We start from the raw sequence: 18,450 nt of genomic DNA on the forward strand, positions 1-18,450 counted from the left end.
ATTGGAGCTTTCATGTTGAAACTTCTGCACTTTGGTAACTTGTCTCTTTTTTCACCTGACATTTTGTTAATGTCAAAGAGTTCACAAGTGTTCAAATACTTTTTCTTTAAATATGCAAATTCTTCATTATCCTTTAAATGTGTGTGAATCTGTGTAAATCACAAGAACTGTAATCTGAACTCTTGACAAGCCAGGTTAGGGTTTGTTTTTTGTTTTATTTTGCTAACATTTGACACTGAACAGTTTCTAAATATTCTAGATATAGTCCTAACAAAGTGGCTTGAGTTATAAAACCTGCTGCAGGTTAATCTGGATCAAAATCAGAATAATCCCTGAGGAAATTATGTATTTCCTTGTAACATTGCAGTAAATCCGTTAGATTGGATCAAATTGGTGTGGAAATGATTCATTTTTACAGTGCTGTGATTGTTCTTTCTTAATAATCTGTATCAAAATTACATCCAGACTGCTTCCTTCAATAATGCCTTTCCAATTTCTTTGTACTGTTGTACTAGGTATGACTGTGCAATGACAATAAAGAGTTATCTTATCTGTTATCTTATCTTATATACTATTCACATAATTTTGCTGCCAAACAGACAAACAGTCAGCAGTGGTTGACAAACTTTGCATACTGGCAAACCTGTATATCAGCTGTTTACAGGTTTTGATTTAATCCTCTTATCCACTGCAACACTCTGTGCTACAATGTTTAGCCAATCTGAATTCTATAAAAAACTTAAAATATAACACAAATCAGGTACATGTAAAGGGGTATTGCAAGACTGAAATCTATTTAAAGCATGCAAATTTTTCCCTGTTTTTTATATATCAGATTTGTATATTTGTTATACCAATCTCAGAGAAGGATTCTTCCCTGTCTGGACATTTGCAGATGTTGGTAAAAGATGGCAATACGCTGGAACAAACTGGTCATCAAAGCAGACGTTTCCCCCAGGAATCTGGAATATTTCCTTCTTTCTTTAAAGTGACAGTGTTTTGTGTTTTGATATTATTTATATCTAAAATACTGAAGCTACATGGTACAGCTGGACAGATTGTGCTAAATGGAAGAGAGACTTAATTCTGGTATCTTAAATCATTTGTTTTGTTGCATTTGACTAAGTGCCTGGGAATACTGCACATATTCAATAAATTAAGAAAAATACATTAATATTGTTGTAAATTATTATATTTTATAGAACTGAACTTGACTGGTTAAAGACCCCAAATGTTACCCTGACAGCAGTAATAAATATGCTTATTACTATTTTTAATAAGTAATAAATACACAGACCACCATGTTCCCTGAAATAATTTTGCTAATGTTAATGAGATGCAGCCTAAAAAGGCTTGTTTTACATCAAAATCATTCTTTATTCTACTTAAATACTTATTAATGTGAACAGAAGTTTGGCTACAGAAATTAAAGAAATGATTTAAATAAAAATAGTCATTCTTTAATTCATTTATAAATTCATTGTGTATTCCCATCCGTGGTACAGAGCTACAGCTTTCAATAAAACAAGTGTTGTAGGTCAAGTAACCCAGGTAACAGAATTAATATGCTTAAGAACATTAGTAGTCACAACGACACACATAATTAACGTCACAACAGATTTGCACATTCACCTACCATCTGTTGCACAATATTAATGCTGAGTTGCTTTTTGCATGAATTATAAATAAATTGTAAAAAAAAAAAAAAAAAAGTCTGTTCAGAGTAAAAACTTTATACTTTAGTGTTCAACACATTGTTTCACAAATGCAAACAAAGATACTGAAATTTAAACTTCATTTGATTTTTGTTGTTGTTTAAAGAGGAAATGAAACACTAAACATGAAGGCTAATTTACACCACTGAGACATGCTTTTATATGTAACACTGTCTGTGAGCTGGATTTACGTAGCGTTACGTAGTAGTAACTAGTAACAGAACCAATAACTCAGGGGACAATAAGGACACAAAAACTAAAATTCCGTCTAAGGGGATCAATTTTGTGCTGCCACTGGCTGTAACAACCATGTTTATGTTAAAACTGTCCAGTTTCATTCTTTATTTCCTAAGCAGTAAGTGGTTCTTTGTTGTTTGGCTAGCTGCGCTGAACTGTTCGGTTTTGTAAAGTTTTAATGAATGAGGACTGTGTGGAAGTCACCAGATCTCAGTCCAGTAGAGCACCTTTGGGATGTGATAGAAAAGGACTTTTGGATGAGCAGCTGACAAATCAACAGCAACTGTGTGATGCTATCATGAGGCAACACACATAAACATTCAAACACATAATTCTCTGCACAGATTGTTTTCCTTTTGACAAAAATCTGTTGTCAGTTGAACAACAGATTGTGCTGCATCTCTTCTTCAGCACAGATGTTCATGGTGACACTGCCTCTGATTTAAGATGGTGGGTAATAATGTTTTCTACCAGCATTTGGCGCCTAAATTGTATTTATTTTATTAAAAAAATAATATTCTAAAGTGCTTTGGCAATTTCTGTCCTGAAGATGGCAGCACAAACTCTGTAAACAAATTCAGATAGTGTTTAAAAATGTCTTCCTACTGATGTTATGATGTTATAAACTTATCATAAACAAACTGGTTATTCCATATTTGGAAAGAATGCATGCTGGTTGATAATTTGAAATATTAATTTAACAATAGAAGATTTGTCACAGAAAAGGTGCAGAGTAGATGAACTGGCACTTCTTTTCTGAAAGTACAGTGAAGTTCAGTTCATCAGCATTGAAATCAGTTCAGGTTTAATGCACAATTCTGCTCATTTCTAATGTTACACGTGTTGTTGATGCTCCTAAATGGGCCAAATGTAGCTTTTGTGGATGTGGTGGTATTAAAGACCCTGAACAGAAAGTGGTGGCACATAGTAAATGCTTTGATTGTTGATATTCTTTGTTTTTAGTAAGGTAATGGTTAGATTACCCATCATATGATTCTTAACATATTTGAGTGTCAACTTTGTGACTGTCAGTAACCTGGAAAGCAATTTCCAAGTAAAGAGGACGAAACATTAGAAAGTGTGGGTAATATAAAGTGTTTTAATGATTTTCACATTTTTTATGACTTTCACTTTGATCCCGTTTTCACCTAAATCATCTCAATCAGTTGTTGGTATCTACCATCACACAAAATCTAAAAAAAAATACCTTGAAAACTGAGGATGTAATCCAAACTGATTACATCCTCCCTCGTTCAGAGGGAGAAATATAGTGACATTAAATAGTGACATTAAAACAAAGGCATGTCTTAAAGCATAATTTCATTGAATAACTCACACACACACACACACACACACACACAGACAGCAAGTTAGTTTTGCACAATACTCTTTCTTAGTTTCTTAGAGTGCAATGTGCAGTTTTGCTCCTGTGCTTGTCTGTTATATGTCATATCAGGGTTTCTCCGAGACCACTGTCTCATTTCACTCTGTACTGCACCACTGTACACAGTTGAAATGACAATAAAAGCCACTTGACTTGACTGTTACGTTAATATTTTAAATAATTTATACAATTTCATCACATGTAAACATGATTTCCTGTGGATTTGTTCATCTCTTTCCACAGCTTCACACTGGAAGGTCACCAATTAACACTAACAGACCAACCGACTGTCTCTTGTTACTTTTCATCATGTGTTAGGAAACCATCTTGCCCTCTAGCATCACCTATAGGCCTTTGCCATGCCAGTAGTACAGGGAGTTCTGGACTGACATCATTTTTATAATCCTGTTTCAAATCTTTTAATTATTAAATATGATAAAGTTTTTTGGGAACATCTGGACTGATGAGACTGTTCACAGAAAGCATTATGATAATTATTTTAAAGGCTGCAAACTCTATATTGGCTAATTTTATTAGTTTATTTATTTCTTACTTATTTCTTTTACACTGTATTTTATAAATATTTTAAAAATCTGAAAATTATTTTTGGTAAATGCCTTTTTCATTTGAGGTCGTTATTAATAGAGTTATTAAGTTTTGTCATAGCCCTTGGAGGAAGCACTCTCTAAATACTGTTTTAGTTCAGTTTTTTAGTTCAGTGTCTTGGTTGTGTGTTTTGTTTTGTGTTGTTCTTGTGGTTTTGTTTGTTTGTTTGTTTGTTTGTTTGTTTGTTTGTTTGTTTGTTTGTTTGTTTGTTTGTTTGTTTGTTTGTTTGTTTTCCCCTTTCTTGATGATAAAAAATATAAAAAGGAAGCAATGTCAGCCTATAGGGCAATTTGTAATTGTTACTTGTGCTTGGTGCTTCACAATAAAAATATCTGAAGAGAGAAGAAGAAGAGCTTAAAGAGCAATTAGAGAACTGTACAGATTCATTTCCATGTTAATAAAATAAAGCCTTAATTTTTAACCTGACTTCATACAGTTTTCAAGTCACAGTTCTTGAGATTTAGAGATTTGTTTAAACATTTTGAGGCAATGGAGAATTTCTGTATTTACATGAACAACAAGTAACTGTATTAATTATTAAAGTGTACAGCTATGAATACAGATTAGAACGTTCACTATTCACAAACAAAATGCAGTGTGGAAAATAGACGTGTGTTTTTACTTTTTACTTAAGTCAACATCAAGTGCATTATGTATAGCTGGCACAGGTTAAAGGGAAAAGCAGCAAAACACAGCACGCATTTCACTTTCATAACATAACTTTCAAAGTTGGATGCAGACCTCAGATCAGAATTCTGTCCTCCTGCAGATACGCTGCTGCATTACGACGTCACTGCTGTCACTGAGAACAGAAAACTCTAATCATGATCTCAGCTGTTTGATTAGAAACAGACAATCACTGATCCTGCAGGAGCAGGAAATGAATTACAAACCTTTGTAGCCCTCATTACAGTTGTTCGTTCTACACCGTGGCAGTGGTCACAGCGTTTTAAGTGGCTTAAGCACTTAAAGCTGATCTTTAATAAAACTTTTGATAAATATTTAGCCTTCCCCACATGAATGAGAGTTCAGTTTGAAGGCTTAATGACGACCACATTCACTGCGCTGTTTATTACAGCCATCTTCAGCTCGTTCTTCACTTCCCTCCTGTCTGTGCGCACATTTGTAAACAGTCTACACTGGAGCGTGAGAATGTGTTTTATGCTGCTGCCCATCAGTCTCTAACAGGCCTGTCAGTAAGATCTTGTTCCACCAGCACTGTCTGAAGCTGTGCAAACACACAGTGGCCCGGCTCTCTCTTTCCTAGTAATCCTCCCTCATCTTCTCTGGGAGATGAAAGAGAGAATTAATGTTGGTGTGTGAAAATGAAGAAGTTTAAGCCCAAACAGCCTGGAATTTAATCTTTGTCACAGTGTGTGTGCAAGAAGCAGTGCATCTCACCTCAGTGAGATTCTGTTAATGTTGCAGATCAATTTACCATATAAGCTTCCTCGCCCTATAACGGTTTAAGCAAATCTGGGGTGAAAACATAGTGAATGTGGTGTCATAGATAGTATAAACTTAGATTAAAAAGTAAGGAAATTTGTGCTTGGTCAATTATTTCTTTGGTGTAACGATGCTTCTTGGCAATAAGTCTTATACTGATGAAAGCCTAATGGTGCCACATTAAATGGTGCCACATTTTTAAGGAAAATACATTTATGGACTGAGTGTAAATGACCTCATTAATATTTGGTAAAGTGTTTTGTAAACTTATGAGTGGCTATTATATTGTTGGAGTGAATGCTTTTATTTTGAAAGTCACAGAGCGACAAGGTGCCGTAAATTAAGTGGCGTAAACCATATAGCAGAAGCGCGAGTTTTAATGCACAGAGAGAAGGTGTGCTCTATGGTTAATGGACGGGAATGGGAAAAAGAACGGCTATTAAGGTGCAACACTGAGTTGAAAGCAGTTTCTTAGCACCTGGTTGATGAGGGAACAAGGTTTGTAACAAAGTTTGTCCTGTAGATATGTATTTTGTTGTTTTACGGAGCATATAGCTGCTGACCGCTACTAAGCATAAAGGCTAAGTTTTCACCCACTAGAGGGCGCTAACGTACCTCGTCATGTTTAGGCAGCGATGCAACGATTTCCCTGTTATATGCAATAATTTACAAGTTTTAGTGTTATTTGTTATGTAAGGTAAGGAGAATTAATTTGTGATTAATGAATAAGTCAAAAGGTAAAAGGTAACACACTGTTTGATTTACTAATAGTCTTTTATTCTGTATGTTGTAGCTCTTACGGTGTGTTCACATACACAGCTGTTTAATAAAAGGATTGTGAACCATCAGTTTGAGAGACCATCTTTTCAACCGGGGATGCTACACTGAGCAGTAGACATGAGTTTGTGGGATGCAGCCATAAAACACTTGCCAAAATGTCAAACTGTCTAATTCTTTTTAATTTATTGTCTCAGTCTCTCCTTTGTCCATTGTTGAGTCATGTCGTGTGTGTAAAGGTGCTCCTGCAGTCTACACAGCCAGTGGACTCCTCCTCAAATCCAAGCTTTGAGCCAGACTCTGTCCTCACTGAGCTCTGATGCCTCCTCAGTGTTTCTATCCTCCTGCTCATCATGTTGATTCACACAGATCTCAGATGAAAAAGATCCTGTAAGGTTTAAATATGGCAAAAACAAACAAACATATTCATAATATTTCTGTAACATAACTCTATTTATCAGGAGATTTTGAATAATTAGTTTTGACTGGCTGTTGTGTGTGTCTTTCGTGTCGTGTCATTTGCTGTTAGGTGTCATAAGTATATTGGATGCAGATAATTTTAAAAAGCTGATAAAAAGTCACATGATGGGATGGTCACATGATAGCTGACAGTATTCACTCTGACTGTTCCTCATGGAAAACCCAGTCAGGTAAAGAATTACCAGTAACTGGGCCAACTCCAGCGCTCTGTCTCTCTGTCCCAGTCTGGTGCAGCATCGGGCCATCCCCTCCACTACATCTTGTCTAATGGTCAGGTTGTTGTCAGCGATCCACTGCAGGCAGCTGCTGTAAACCGCTGGTCATGAATGAAGACTTTTTTGCATCATTTTTAGTTTGCATCAGCTGTATAGGTTTGTCAAGAATGAAAATACTAGCTGAGCTTAAGCCGGATACTATTTGAGGAAGTGTTTGATGTAAGAGAGCACAGACTAAATTGAATGAGTGACAGTACCTGATAGTTTCCTTGTCTCACAGCCAGCTCACCTCTGAACTTGTAGACTTTCTGCTTCTCCAGAGAATCTTCAGTATCCAGAGCAGCACTGTCACAAAACCACTGCAGAGAGGAACAACTTTACTACACAGCACAAAGCTGTTAGAGGATGCTGCTCAGTCAGTCACTGCCAGAGAAGTACATGTCTCCACGTCTATGATATTTTTTATACATAATGCAATTTATGCTCAGAACCATAAATATCAAAGCAATATTATCTATTATTTGATCTTGAACTTGAACTTCCATGCAGAATCATGATGAAAAGAAAGTACACCAAAATCAAAGGTCTTGCACATTAGGGCATAGAAATAATTTATTTTCTGCCAAGTTCTAAAACTATTTAACTACAACCTGAATAAATGAACATCAACATTTGTTCATAAACAACAAACACAAGGCTAAAACATTAAAGTCCACAAGTCTCGTGCAACATTTTTGTTACACTAGTGTAGTGCAACAAAAATGTTGCACTAAATTTTGCAACATTGTTGTTTGTCCTGCACATAGTAATTCATGGTAGACATTTATCTAAAATAGCTAGCATATGTTTTTATGGCAGCTTATGACTGTTGTAAAATCTCGAACTTGCTGACTTATCTAGTAACTTACAGCAAGTAAGGGACTCTCACAGCTGGTGTTCTAACAATAGAGAGACACTCACTCAGTCTGTGGCCTCAAACAGGCATCTCCATCCTTCCTGTGCCTTTCCCCATGAAACTGTAAGTGCATCTAATGACCGCAGACTCACTCACTGTTTAAAAGAACTGAGGTACAGTTTTGAAATTGAACTTCTTTTTCTTTGGACATCTCAGGCACCTGGTTTGTAAATTCATTGTTCATATATAGTTTGTTGTGTTATCTGGCAAGAATTTAGAGGACTGCTTTAAGAGGATTTTGGTCTTATGGTTTTAGCTGTTTATTTGAACATTTTCAGAAATTAAACATTCTTAAACATCAAGAAAGCATGACGATTGTAGACGGCCCATGATCACTTGTATTCCAGACACACTATACTGTTGAATATGATGTTGGCCCACCCTTCAGCTATGACAGCTTCAACTCTTGTGGAAGGCTTTCCACAAGGTGTGTTAATGGGAATTTTTGTTCATTCTTTCACATTTGTGAGGTCAGACACTGATGTTGGACAAGGACGCCACATCAGGATGCCTGGCTCATAGGCTCTGCTCTCATTCATGTTCTAATTCATCTAATTCATCTAATCTAATTCATCTAATCTAATATGGAGTCATATTGGAGCAGGAAGGGACCATTCCCAAACTGTTCCCAGAAAGATGGGAGTATGAAATTGTCCCAAAAAATATGCTGAAGCATGAAGAGTTCCTTTCACTGATAATGGAGGTGTTTAAAACACCAGAATTCAATGATCTGGATGAGTGAATATAGTGTATGAACACATATCAGCTTTTCTTGACACAAAACACAAATGTGCACATCCAGAGTGTCCTCCCAGCTAAACAGATGACTGCGCACAGATAAGAGACACTTGCTTCTGTGCAGAAAGTACCGTAGAAAAATTTGAAGTATCATATTTGACCTCTGACCTCTCCTTCAAATTCAAAATGATAACATGTTCATTAACCTCCTAGGACCTGGCATCATATTTTGGGTTGTCTAGACCAAAATACTTAATATTGCTCTACAAGGCCCTGATATCCACTTACGAGGACATTATACTGCCACTTTTCTATCGAAAGTTAAAACTAATGTCCTCATATGTGGCTCTCATTTTATCAGAAACAAAAATCAGGTAAAAAAAAAAAATCAGGTAATTCTTTGTTTTTACATTCATCAGGTCCCAATAAACCCAAAGAGCAAAGAGAAATTAAAAAAGGATGTCATGAAAGAGTTTGGGTCTTAGGAGGTTACATGCAATTCAGATAAAAATTATACAAATTATATATATTTTTTTATTTTTTTTATTTTTTTCACAGCAAATTTTCATGAGACATACATGAGCAAATCAATAACTCCCAAAAAATTACCTTCAAGAGAACAAAAGCAAATTAAGATTAATTTCTATTTATAAACTGCATTTAATTAGATTACAAAAAAAATATAAAATTGCGTTATTATACCACAGAATGATTATTTTTTCTTAATTTCACCACTGTTTATCTTCCTGCTACACTGAGCCTGAACCCATCACCTTTGATTTATTAGAGGAAAGTTTGCTACAACCCAACAAGCCACTACTGACACCTGTCTAACTGAATAAACAAAACCAACCCATGGATCTTCTTACACTGCACAGATGAAATTATATTTATCATAAATAGACTTCTTGTACCACAAATGGTTCCCACTTGTATTCATGGCACCACTTATGCTACAGTCTGCTGTTCTTGTGTCATCTGGAGCCCACTGATTAAAACCTACACAATGATCATCAGCCCAGAACCAGAGGTGCAGGGTGCAGCTGTAGTGAAGACCCAGCCAGACAAAGGGAGTGTCAGCCTTCTGAGCCTCCAACTCAACCCAGACCTGGGTCTCGTTATCAAGGATGGAAACCAGATCCATGTGTTCCTCTCTGCAGTGGTACAGGGCGTCTGCCCATGTCTTGTTCTCTTTAATCAGTTTAAAGGGCTCTAAAAGGAAAAACATCAAAAACATGAAACTTAGAAGCATCAAACCAAACAGTGTTTCTGAGTGTCTAACATGCTGCGTTAATCTAAGCACATAATTCTTCTTACTTATTCTCGCTTATTCTTTAAATGGTCTGTATTTATATAGCGCTTTACTAGTCCCTAAGGACCCCAAAGCGCTTTACATATCCAGTCATTCACCCATTCACACACAGATTCACACACTGGTGATGGCAAGCTACATTCTAGCCACAGCCACCCTGGGGCGCACTGACAGAGGCGAGGCTGCCGGACACTGGCGCCACCGGGCCCTCTGACCACCACCAGTAGGCAACGGGTGAAGTGTCTTGCCCAAGGACACGACGACCGAGACTGTCCAAGCCGGGGCTCGAACCGGCAATCTTCCGATTACAAGGCGAACTCCCAACTCTTGAGCCACGATCGCCCTCAAAGAGTTTCTCAGTCTTGTTCTCTAAAACCTAAAGAATTATGCGTTTGATCAACTGGTCCCGTAATGGAATTGATACCCTGCTGGGCTTGGGAGAGCCCGATTGTCCTGCGGAGACGTTTGCTGCAGGATACTCGATGGTCGGTTGCGTCGTGTGTCTGGCGACACTCTCGATGGAGGACATTGAATGACATCTACCAATTCGGAACCACGATAACAGAGTTCTGGCTGATTGGACCTGGCTTATCGAAGTAAAAGAAGCGGCTACAGCTGTTCAAAATCCCATAAGGCTGCCCGACATGATAGACAATGGGCAAGGCTGTGAGTACTCAGATTGTGTTTTGAACGCAAAATGGATAACATCTTGGAGAAGAACAACAGGAATTGAGAGGATTGGTGCCAGCTGAAGGCCTGCCAAGGTTGAAGCTGACTGGAACAACAAAAATTCTTCCATGATAACAGGATTGTTGTCAAAACTCTTTGTCCCTCCTTTAAGGCCATCCGCGTTGATCGAAGATTGTTGACTTTTGCTTAACCGGGTGAAGGAACACTTTCTCTCGGCTGAACACAGAAAACACACACACACACACACACACACACACACACACACACACACACACACACACGCATGTACACTGACACAAACCTGCACTCACCCCCCACCCCCTCCAAATGCCTTTGAAGCTTATGTCTTCTATGTTGTGAGATGTGATCTTTCATGTGCTGAGGTGTTTTTTTCTGTTCTCAAACTGATCTCGCTGTTGGACCTCAGCCTGGGGGGAGTTCTTTTTTCTCCTCATCTTTCCTCATGTTGTGCATTTTCCATTGTTATATCTCTCTGACCTGACTTCCCCATGTGATGCTGTGTAATGTGTGTATGGTCGGGAGGGTAAGATGGCGCTGGCAAAGGTCGGCAGCCTTAACCCAATTTCCCTCGGGATGAATAAAGTATTACCAATCAATCAATCAATCAATCAATCAATCAATCAATCAATCAATCAAGCAATCAATCAATCAATCAAGCAATTAATTTACACATTTATATCGACTCTACTGACTGACCAGTTAACTTAGTGGGTAAGAATGTTTTATTGTACCTTTTTTTATGCCTTTCATCGTCACCTCACACAGAATTAAAGGCCCATATGTGTCTTGGTACACAGTTACAGTTACATAACGCCCCCACTTTGGTCCATTTTCACAGTTAAATGTTTTAGTTTCTCCACTAGTAGTTGTGCTTATTGTTGCACACCTGTAAACAAAGACAAAAGGTTGGACAGATGTACAGAAAGAGTTTCTGGCTCTGTTTGATTAAATCATGCTGTAAACAGTGGAGACAGTCGAACAGCTGGATAATAAATGTGAGCTGCTGTCTGAGAACATTTTAGAAAGAAGGAAAACACCTACAAATAAACAACAAAGGAAAATGAGAATAAATAAAGATTTTTATATTCTTCACATATACGTGATTATTACTCCAAACCACATCACACCATATTAGACCTCCTATTTCATCTGATAGGACTGATACAGGGTTCTCTGTGTTACTGTATTACTGGGTTTAAATGCACTTAAATGTTCATAAAATTATCTAAAAACATTGGACATGCTGGAGCCTGACTGAGAACAGAATGATTCAAAGTAAGATGAAGGTATTACTCAGTGGTGTCAGCAGCATTTCTCTCAGATGAGTTCCCGATGAGGATGCGAGCGCTACTTAGATCGACATTGTATTGATTTCTGTTGTAAATGCTGATGCAGGAAATTTCATATAGACCCAATAAGTCAACTGTCCACCAGGTGATGGTTTCATATAGAGTGGCAGAACATGTCAAATAATTTCCGTCCAAAGCTCTGTCAGCAGTGTACTTGACACGATAATAATCTGTGTAGACTGAAGACTGAAATGCCACTTTGTCATCCAGTTTGATAGTTTCCCATCCTGGACTACATCCTGATGGTGTAACTGAAAGTAAAGTAAAAAAAAATAAAAAAAGGAAAGAAACAATGTCAGTGGCAATAATACTTCAGACCAGGTCTTCTAGTGTTTTTTAGGAAAAATCTCCTTTTCACTCCTAAATAATGAATCTGAATTATGACTTCATGATCTGACTAAATCTTTTGTGGCAAACATATTACACACACACACACACACACACACACACACACACACACACACACACACAGGTTATTTCCAAGCAGCCTCACTACATTATAAATGTTGAATAGTTTTGCAGTTACTGAATAAAAATTAATCAGAATTTATGAAATGAATAATTTGACTCTCAAAAATATCAAAGACTGCACGTTTATCAAAGCACTTATTTCTAAATCACGTTGATCACATATCATAGAACATAATTCAATATAAATTTACATTTATAACATATATTTATACAGATGTTTGTAAAATTACTTCAGTCCAACAGAAAATCCCCACATGAAACATTCCCACAGATATGACGTCTACTGTGATGCAATAAATAAATAAATGAATTGAAAAATAAAATATAAAAATAATTTAAAAGGCATAAAATTAAATACTTTACAAATAAGTATAGTCAGAACAGAAGCACCATCATACTTTTTGATATAACCTGAAGAAACTGGTTAGAAATGCACTCTTACCTGGATCCTTTTGAGTTGATCTTCCTGTGAAGTTTCAGAGAACGATGTAAGAATGAGTGAATTACTGCCAGCTCTGATATTGTTGTTTGGTAATACAGCAGAAAGCACAGAATGTAAACCATCCTTCAACACTCAGAAATGAAACTGGCTTTACTAAAGTCAAATCCTCTTTAAACTAAATGAAACGACTTTTGCTTTATCGAGCAGTTTGGATCAACTCACAGTAAAACTGAACTGTTATATTTGATCTTTTTCATTCTTTATAACGATCATTGAAACATCACTGTGCCAGGCAGGAACATCAAATGATCCACTTACCAATCAAAGTGATGAACAACAGACTCCACAGCATCTTTACTTTAGACTCTTTGCACAAATGTGTCCTCTAATAAGAGAAAGAAAAGACTTCTACCCTCACTCTGGAGTTTTCTGTAGACACACTGATGTTGATATGATCCCCTCTCTGAGTCAGAGCTGGATTTGTATTTCTGTCACTTCCCTCACAGCAGAAAACATGAAAATATTCATTTCTCCTGTTTACACTCAGAGTGAGGCTGTTATGTTCAGTAGGCAAAGCATTCCCAGACTTTTACATCTGATTTGCAGATGAGAACATACCACGACTGTTATGATCACCATGTTCAAACTACATTCTGTGTGCATCCAAGTACATGCAAATACTTGATACTTAGCATAGCAGGAAATTTACTTCACCAGTGGAGGCTGTGTGAATAAAAGGTATTCAGTGACATTTCAACAGGTGGACATTTGGTCTACTTTAAAGAAAAACAGAGACATTATTAACAATCGGTCATTCATTAATAAGCTGCCGGGAAAAAACCTTCACAAGTCCATCATTGTGTCTACTTTCTGCTCTGCATCTGCATTTAGTCTGGATTTCATGTTTCATGCAGAAATTATTTATGGCAAAGTGCTTCACACACTGCTGAGTATTTGTAAATGTGTGCATGAGGGCAGGGAAGCATGTTTGTGTCTGTGTGAGCCTGTTTCTCTAAGTCTATGTCAGGCTACCCCCAGGTGTGGGACCGATCTCACCACACTCCATACCAGTGGTTGATGCCCTCGGGCATCGGTGCGTTGGTTCAGAAGCCGGGCCTGGAAGTCCCAAAGTCAATATGGGAGACACCGCCAAGGGTGGTCAAGAATGACCGGACTAAGATCCTGTGGGACTTCCAGATACAGACGGACAAACTGGTGATAGCGAACCATCAGACATACTAGTGATGGACAAGCCACTATACCGAGTAATAGCAGCATGAGGAATAACGAATACCAGAAGCTGGAAAAACAACAAGGCCTGAGAGAGGAGGTTAAGAAGATGTGAATGGTGAAGGCAACAGTGGTCCATGTAGTAATCAGAGCACTCGGGGCAGTGACCCCTAAACTGGGCAGGTGGCTCCAGAAGATCCCAGGAATGACATCTGAGATCTGTGTCCAGAAGAGTGCAGCTCTACGAAGAGCAAAGATACTTTACAGGATCCTGGTAAACATTTGTAATAACGGATGTGTGTGACTCTGAGTGAGGCACAGGATTGCTAGATCAAGGCTAGCGACCTTAAAATGGAGATTCCAGAAACTTTCTTTACCGCGATGATCAAGCATCAACACTTAAAATTCGAGAGCACTTCAGTCAATGTGATATTGATGTAGTTATTTTTATTCTCAGATGTTACCTGGGTCATGGGTGTGGAACCTTTTCTCGGAAGACCAGTGGAAGGTTTCCAAAGCCTTATCAATTCTCCTACTCACCTTTGACCTCAAAAGTCAAGGAAAAGAGGTTTGGAAAATGAGACTGGAAGCACATTTGGAATGCAACCTGGGTTAAGAGGCAAGAGGAAACAGGTGGAAGCACAGAAAAAAAAACATAAACACGACGAGGCAGGGGAAGTACACACATCAGAAACAGAAAACAACATTTACTGCAAAAACACAGGAAGACACAACTGAACACTTACTTAACTGAATTACTTCTAATGCACTAGTGGTTTATAAAACAGAGTGAAAAGGAAACACTGTGTCCCTGTGGTTCATGTTTTGATTTACTCTTTGCATGTGACATACTGAATGTAAATACAGAGGTTACAGTCACACGCTGTACTCAGCAAAATCTCCAGTGTTAAATTAACACTGGAGAGTGTCTATATGGGTCCACACCTCTGAGTGTTAAATACAACACTGTTGAGTGTTAAATTAAGACTTTTGACAGTGTTATATGTTTAAAAGTAATCTAGTCAGTTTTGAAGATTAACAAAGACTAACACTGAGCAGTGCTGATATTGTAACACTGGAAAATAACTCAAAATGTTAGAAATATTCCAGTGTTAATTTCACACTGGAGATTTTGCTGTGCTTGTCCTGATAACTTCATATATAATTTTTACACTGTAAAATGCTTGTTTCAGTTAAAATGGTCATTTGCACAAAAGTGTCTTTTTAATGTTTTCAAAGGGAGACAGTTCAGTAACGACCACCACCCGATGCCCCTTTTATTCAATCCATGAATTTGAACCAGTGATAACTATTCTGAATGCGTCTGTATGAGCAGTGAAATTACGGCATTTAAAGGGTTTTAATAATATAGGCTTCATTAAAGCCACAAAAACAACTGAGATCAGGTTCCACACCCATGACTGTATTTTGAACGGATGTAACACTGATTTCATCAAAAAAGGACCAGAACTTCCTGATATCTTTCAAAAGACAATCTGTGTTTTGTGCAGGATTTCCAACAGGTAAGCTGTGCAATAGTGAGCAACTGAGTGTAAAATCTTTACTTTCTTGAAAATCGTTTTTTGCAGTGTATGTAACTGAACTGATTTCTTTTGACACACATCTTTTTACTGACAGTCTGTCACCTAACCAGCCTCCTGCCGCTCAAGTCAGCTTCAGTCTGAAACTGCTTTTCATTAATCATATTTTTTAGGGTCTTGTTTCCCTCTGACAGCTTTGAATCAGCAGATGAGCAGGAGAGTGAGGGACAGCAGGAGGAGACCGTGAAGCTCAGCGAGGACAGAGTCTGGCTCAATGTTTGCACTTTTCAGGACAAGGTACAGCGTGTGACTGTAACCTCTGTATTTACATTCAGTATGTCACATGCAAAGAGTAAATCAAAACATGAACCACAGGGACACAGTGTTTCCTTTTCACTCTGTTTTATAAACCACTAGTGCATTAGAAGTAATTATTAACCCCTCAAGCATGCACGCCTAACCCTAAATGCGATCTCCTCCCTTTGCCCCCGTATCTGGGGGTGTTGGTGCTTCAGAGGTTAAACTCTCTCCTGTAGTTTAACCTCTGGACCAGCTTCTGGTATTCGTTATTCCTGATGCTGCTATTACTCGGTATAGTGGCTTGTCCATCACTAGTATGTCTGGTTGGTTCGCTATCACCAGTTTGTCCGTCTGTATCTGGAAGTCCCACAGGATCTTAGTCGGGTCATTCTCGACCAGCCTTGGCGGTGTCTCCCATATTGACTTTGGGACTTCCAGGCCCGGCCTCTGAACTATGCCAGCCATTTGGTTATCATGTTCCATGTATGCCCTGCACGTTAGCATCTTGCACCTTCCTGCTATGTGGTTCATAAAAGTCATTCCTTATTTTACTGCCCTCTGCCATGGCAAAGTGCAAGTCCAGCATTAAACTTATGTGGTTCAGATTTATTAGTAAATGGAAAACTTTCTTCCATGTAAATAATTCTGTGTAGATGAATGGAATAGAAGACCATTCATGGCCACCATGAAAGTCAGAGCATCTTATTCTAAAAGAAAAGAATAAAATTATTCAAACAGTATCAAGGTGGGAAGAAATTTCACAAACTGACTTGTTGCAGTGGCGGTATCCTTTTACAGTAGCATGCTCAAATTCAGTGAGTTCTTTAAAATTACAAATTTTGTTTTATTACAAGAAACTCACAGACCTGTCACAGGTTTAAACGAACTTAAAACACCTGAGTTTCCTAACGTCTAAACTATCAATATTGAACAAAAAACTATGTATTGTAAGTATATATGGTCCAAATGTTGATGAACCCTCATTCTTCCACGGAATTTTTTAGTGCACTCTCTGAACACCTCGATTGCACACTCATTCTTGGCAGCGACCTCAACCTTGGACTAAATGAAGAAATGGATAGGCTCAACACAACAGGAACTCAGCGCAATTGGCAGTCCACAAATATAATCAAACAGTATATGAGCAACTTTGGCCTTCGTGATGCATGGCGCTCCCTTCACCCCAACAGTAAGGAATATACTTTTTTCTCACATTTTCATCACTCCTACTCTCATCTGGATTATTTTTTGGTCAGCAGCTCACTGCTGAGTGACATTTCAGACACTGAGATTCATCCTATAGCTGTCAGCGATCATGGTCCTGTATCTTTAACACTAATGCACAAGAATAATACTACGCCAAGTAAAAACTGGAGATTTAATACATCATTGCTTAAAGATGAAGACTTTATTAAATATTTTAAAAAGGAATGGACTTCATATTTAGACTTTAATGACACTCCCGGAATATCTGCTTCTGTTCTATGGGAAGCAGGGAAAGCTGTGATGAGAGGTAAAATAATTTCTTTCTCATCACACAAAAAGAAAGAAGAAAACAAAAATATTCAGGAATTAGAAAAAACCATCAAATCACTAGAAGAAGCCTACGCATGCGACCAAGATCAGGAAACATTGAACAAAATATGCAAAACAAAACTAGAATTAAATGAAACTATTAATAAAAAAACACAATTCCTTATACAAAGACTTCGCTTGCAGAATTTTGAACACAGTAACAAATCAGGTCGATTTCTAGCAAACCAGCTAAAAATAAATAAAGAAAAAACAACTATATGTGCTGCTAAAGATTTATCGGGGAACACAATATATGACCCTGGAAGAATAAACAACATTTTTAGGGATTTCTATGAAACTTTATACTCACCACAAATAAACCCATCTAAAAATGAAATTGATTTGTTTCTTGACAACGTAACTCTTCCAAAATTACTAGACAGTCAAGCAATGGCACTGGATTCGCCACTGACGCCAGGTGAACTCCAGGAAGCCCTGATAAGTATGCCCAATAATAAGGCTCCAGGTCCAGACGGCTTCCCTGCAGAATTCTACAAAGAATTCTGGACAATTCTGGCACCAGTATTCCACAGCATGTTGCAGGAAATCGAGGAAAATGGCAGACTACCACCAAATATGAATTCTGCCAACATTAGTCTCCTGCTAAAACCAGGCAAAGACCCTTTATTTCCCTCAAACTATCGTCCAATTTCTCTTTTAAATGTAGACCTTAAAATAATCTGCAAAGCTCTCTCAAAGAGATTAGAGAAAATAACCCCCCTCTTAATTCATCCTGACCAAACTGGTTTCATAAAAGGTCGGCACTCCTCAACAAACACTCGTAGATTACTTAATTTAATAGACTACTCATACGATAAAAACATCGAAATCATAATATTATCTCTAGATGCAGAAAAAGCATTTGACAGAGTTAACTGGAAATTTTTATTCGCAACTTTACACAAATTTGGTTTTGGAAACTCTTTCATAAACTGGATAAGAATATTATACAATTCCCCAACGGCT

At 37.7% G+C, this 18,450-nt stretch overlaps 1 protein-coding gene across 2 annotated transcripts; it reads right to left on the minus strand.

Annotated features, from left to right (window-relative positions):
• Window positions 1-9,194: 9,194 nt before the first annotated feature.
• On the minus strand, window positions 9,195-13,331 carry LOC146563694 (fucolectin-2-like). 2 transcript variants are annotated; one of them, XM_085290945.1, is made up of 5 exons: window positions 13,157-13,331; window positions 12,839-12,862; window positions 11,870-12,152; window positions 11,308-11,462; window positions 9,195-9,765 (listed from the first exon to the last, which is right to left on the minus strand). In XM_085290945.1, the coding sequence occupies exons 1-5, from the start codon at window positions 13,188-13,190 to the stop codon at window positions 9,419-9,421; spliced, it is 843 nt and encodes a 280-aa protein (XP_085147071.1). In that variant the 5' UTR covers window positions 13,191-13,331; the 3' UTR covers window positions 9,195-9,418. The 2 variants fall into 2 exon arrangements, with proteins under 2 accessions (XP_085147071.1, XP_085147070.1); XM_085290944.1 differs by having other exon boundaries at window positions 11,870-12,176.
• Between the last annotated feature and the right edge of the window lie 5,119 nt (window positions 13,332-18,450).

Source organism: Mchenga conophoros, linkage group LG11 (genome assembly GCF_057382185.1).
Source record: "Mchenga conophoros isolate Kocher_MC1m ecotype Shallow Benthic linkage group LG11, M_conophoros_male_GT1.1, whole genome shotgun sequence".
NCBI classification, from domain to species: Eukaryota; Metazoa; Chordata; class Actinopteri; order Cichliformes; family Cichlidae; genus Mchenga; species Mchenga conophoros.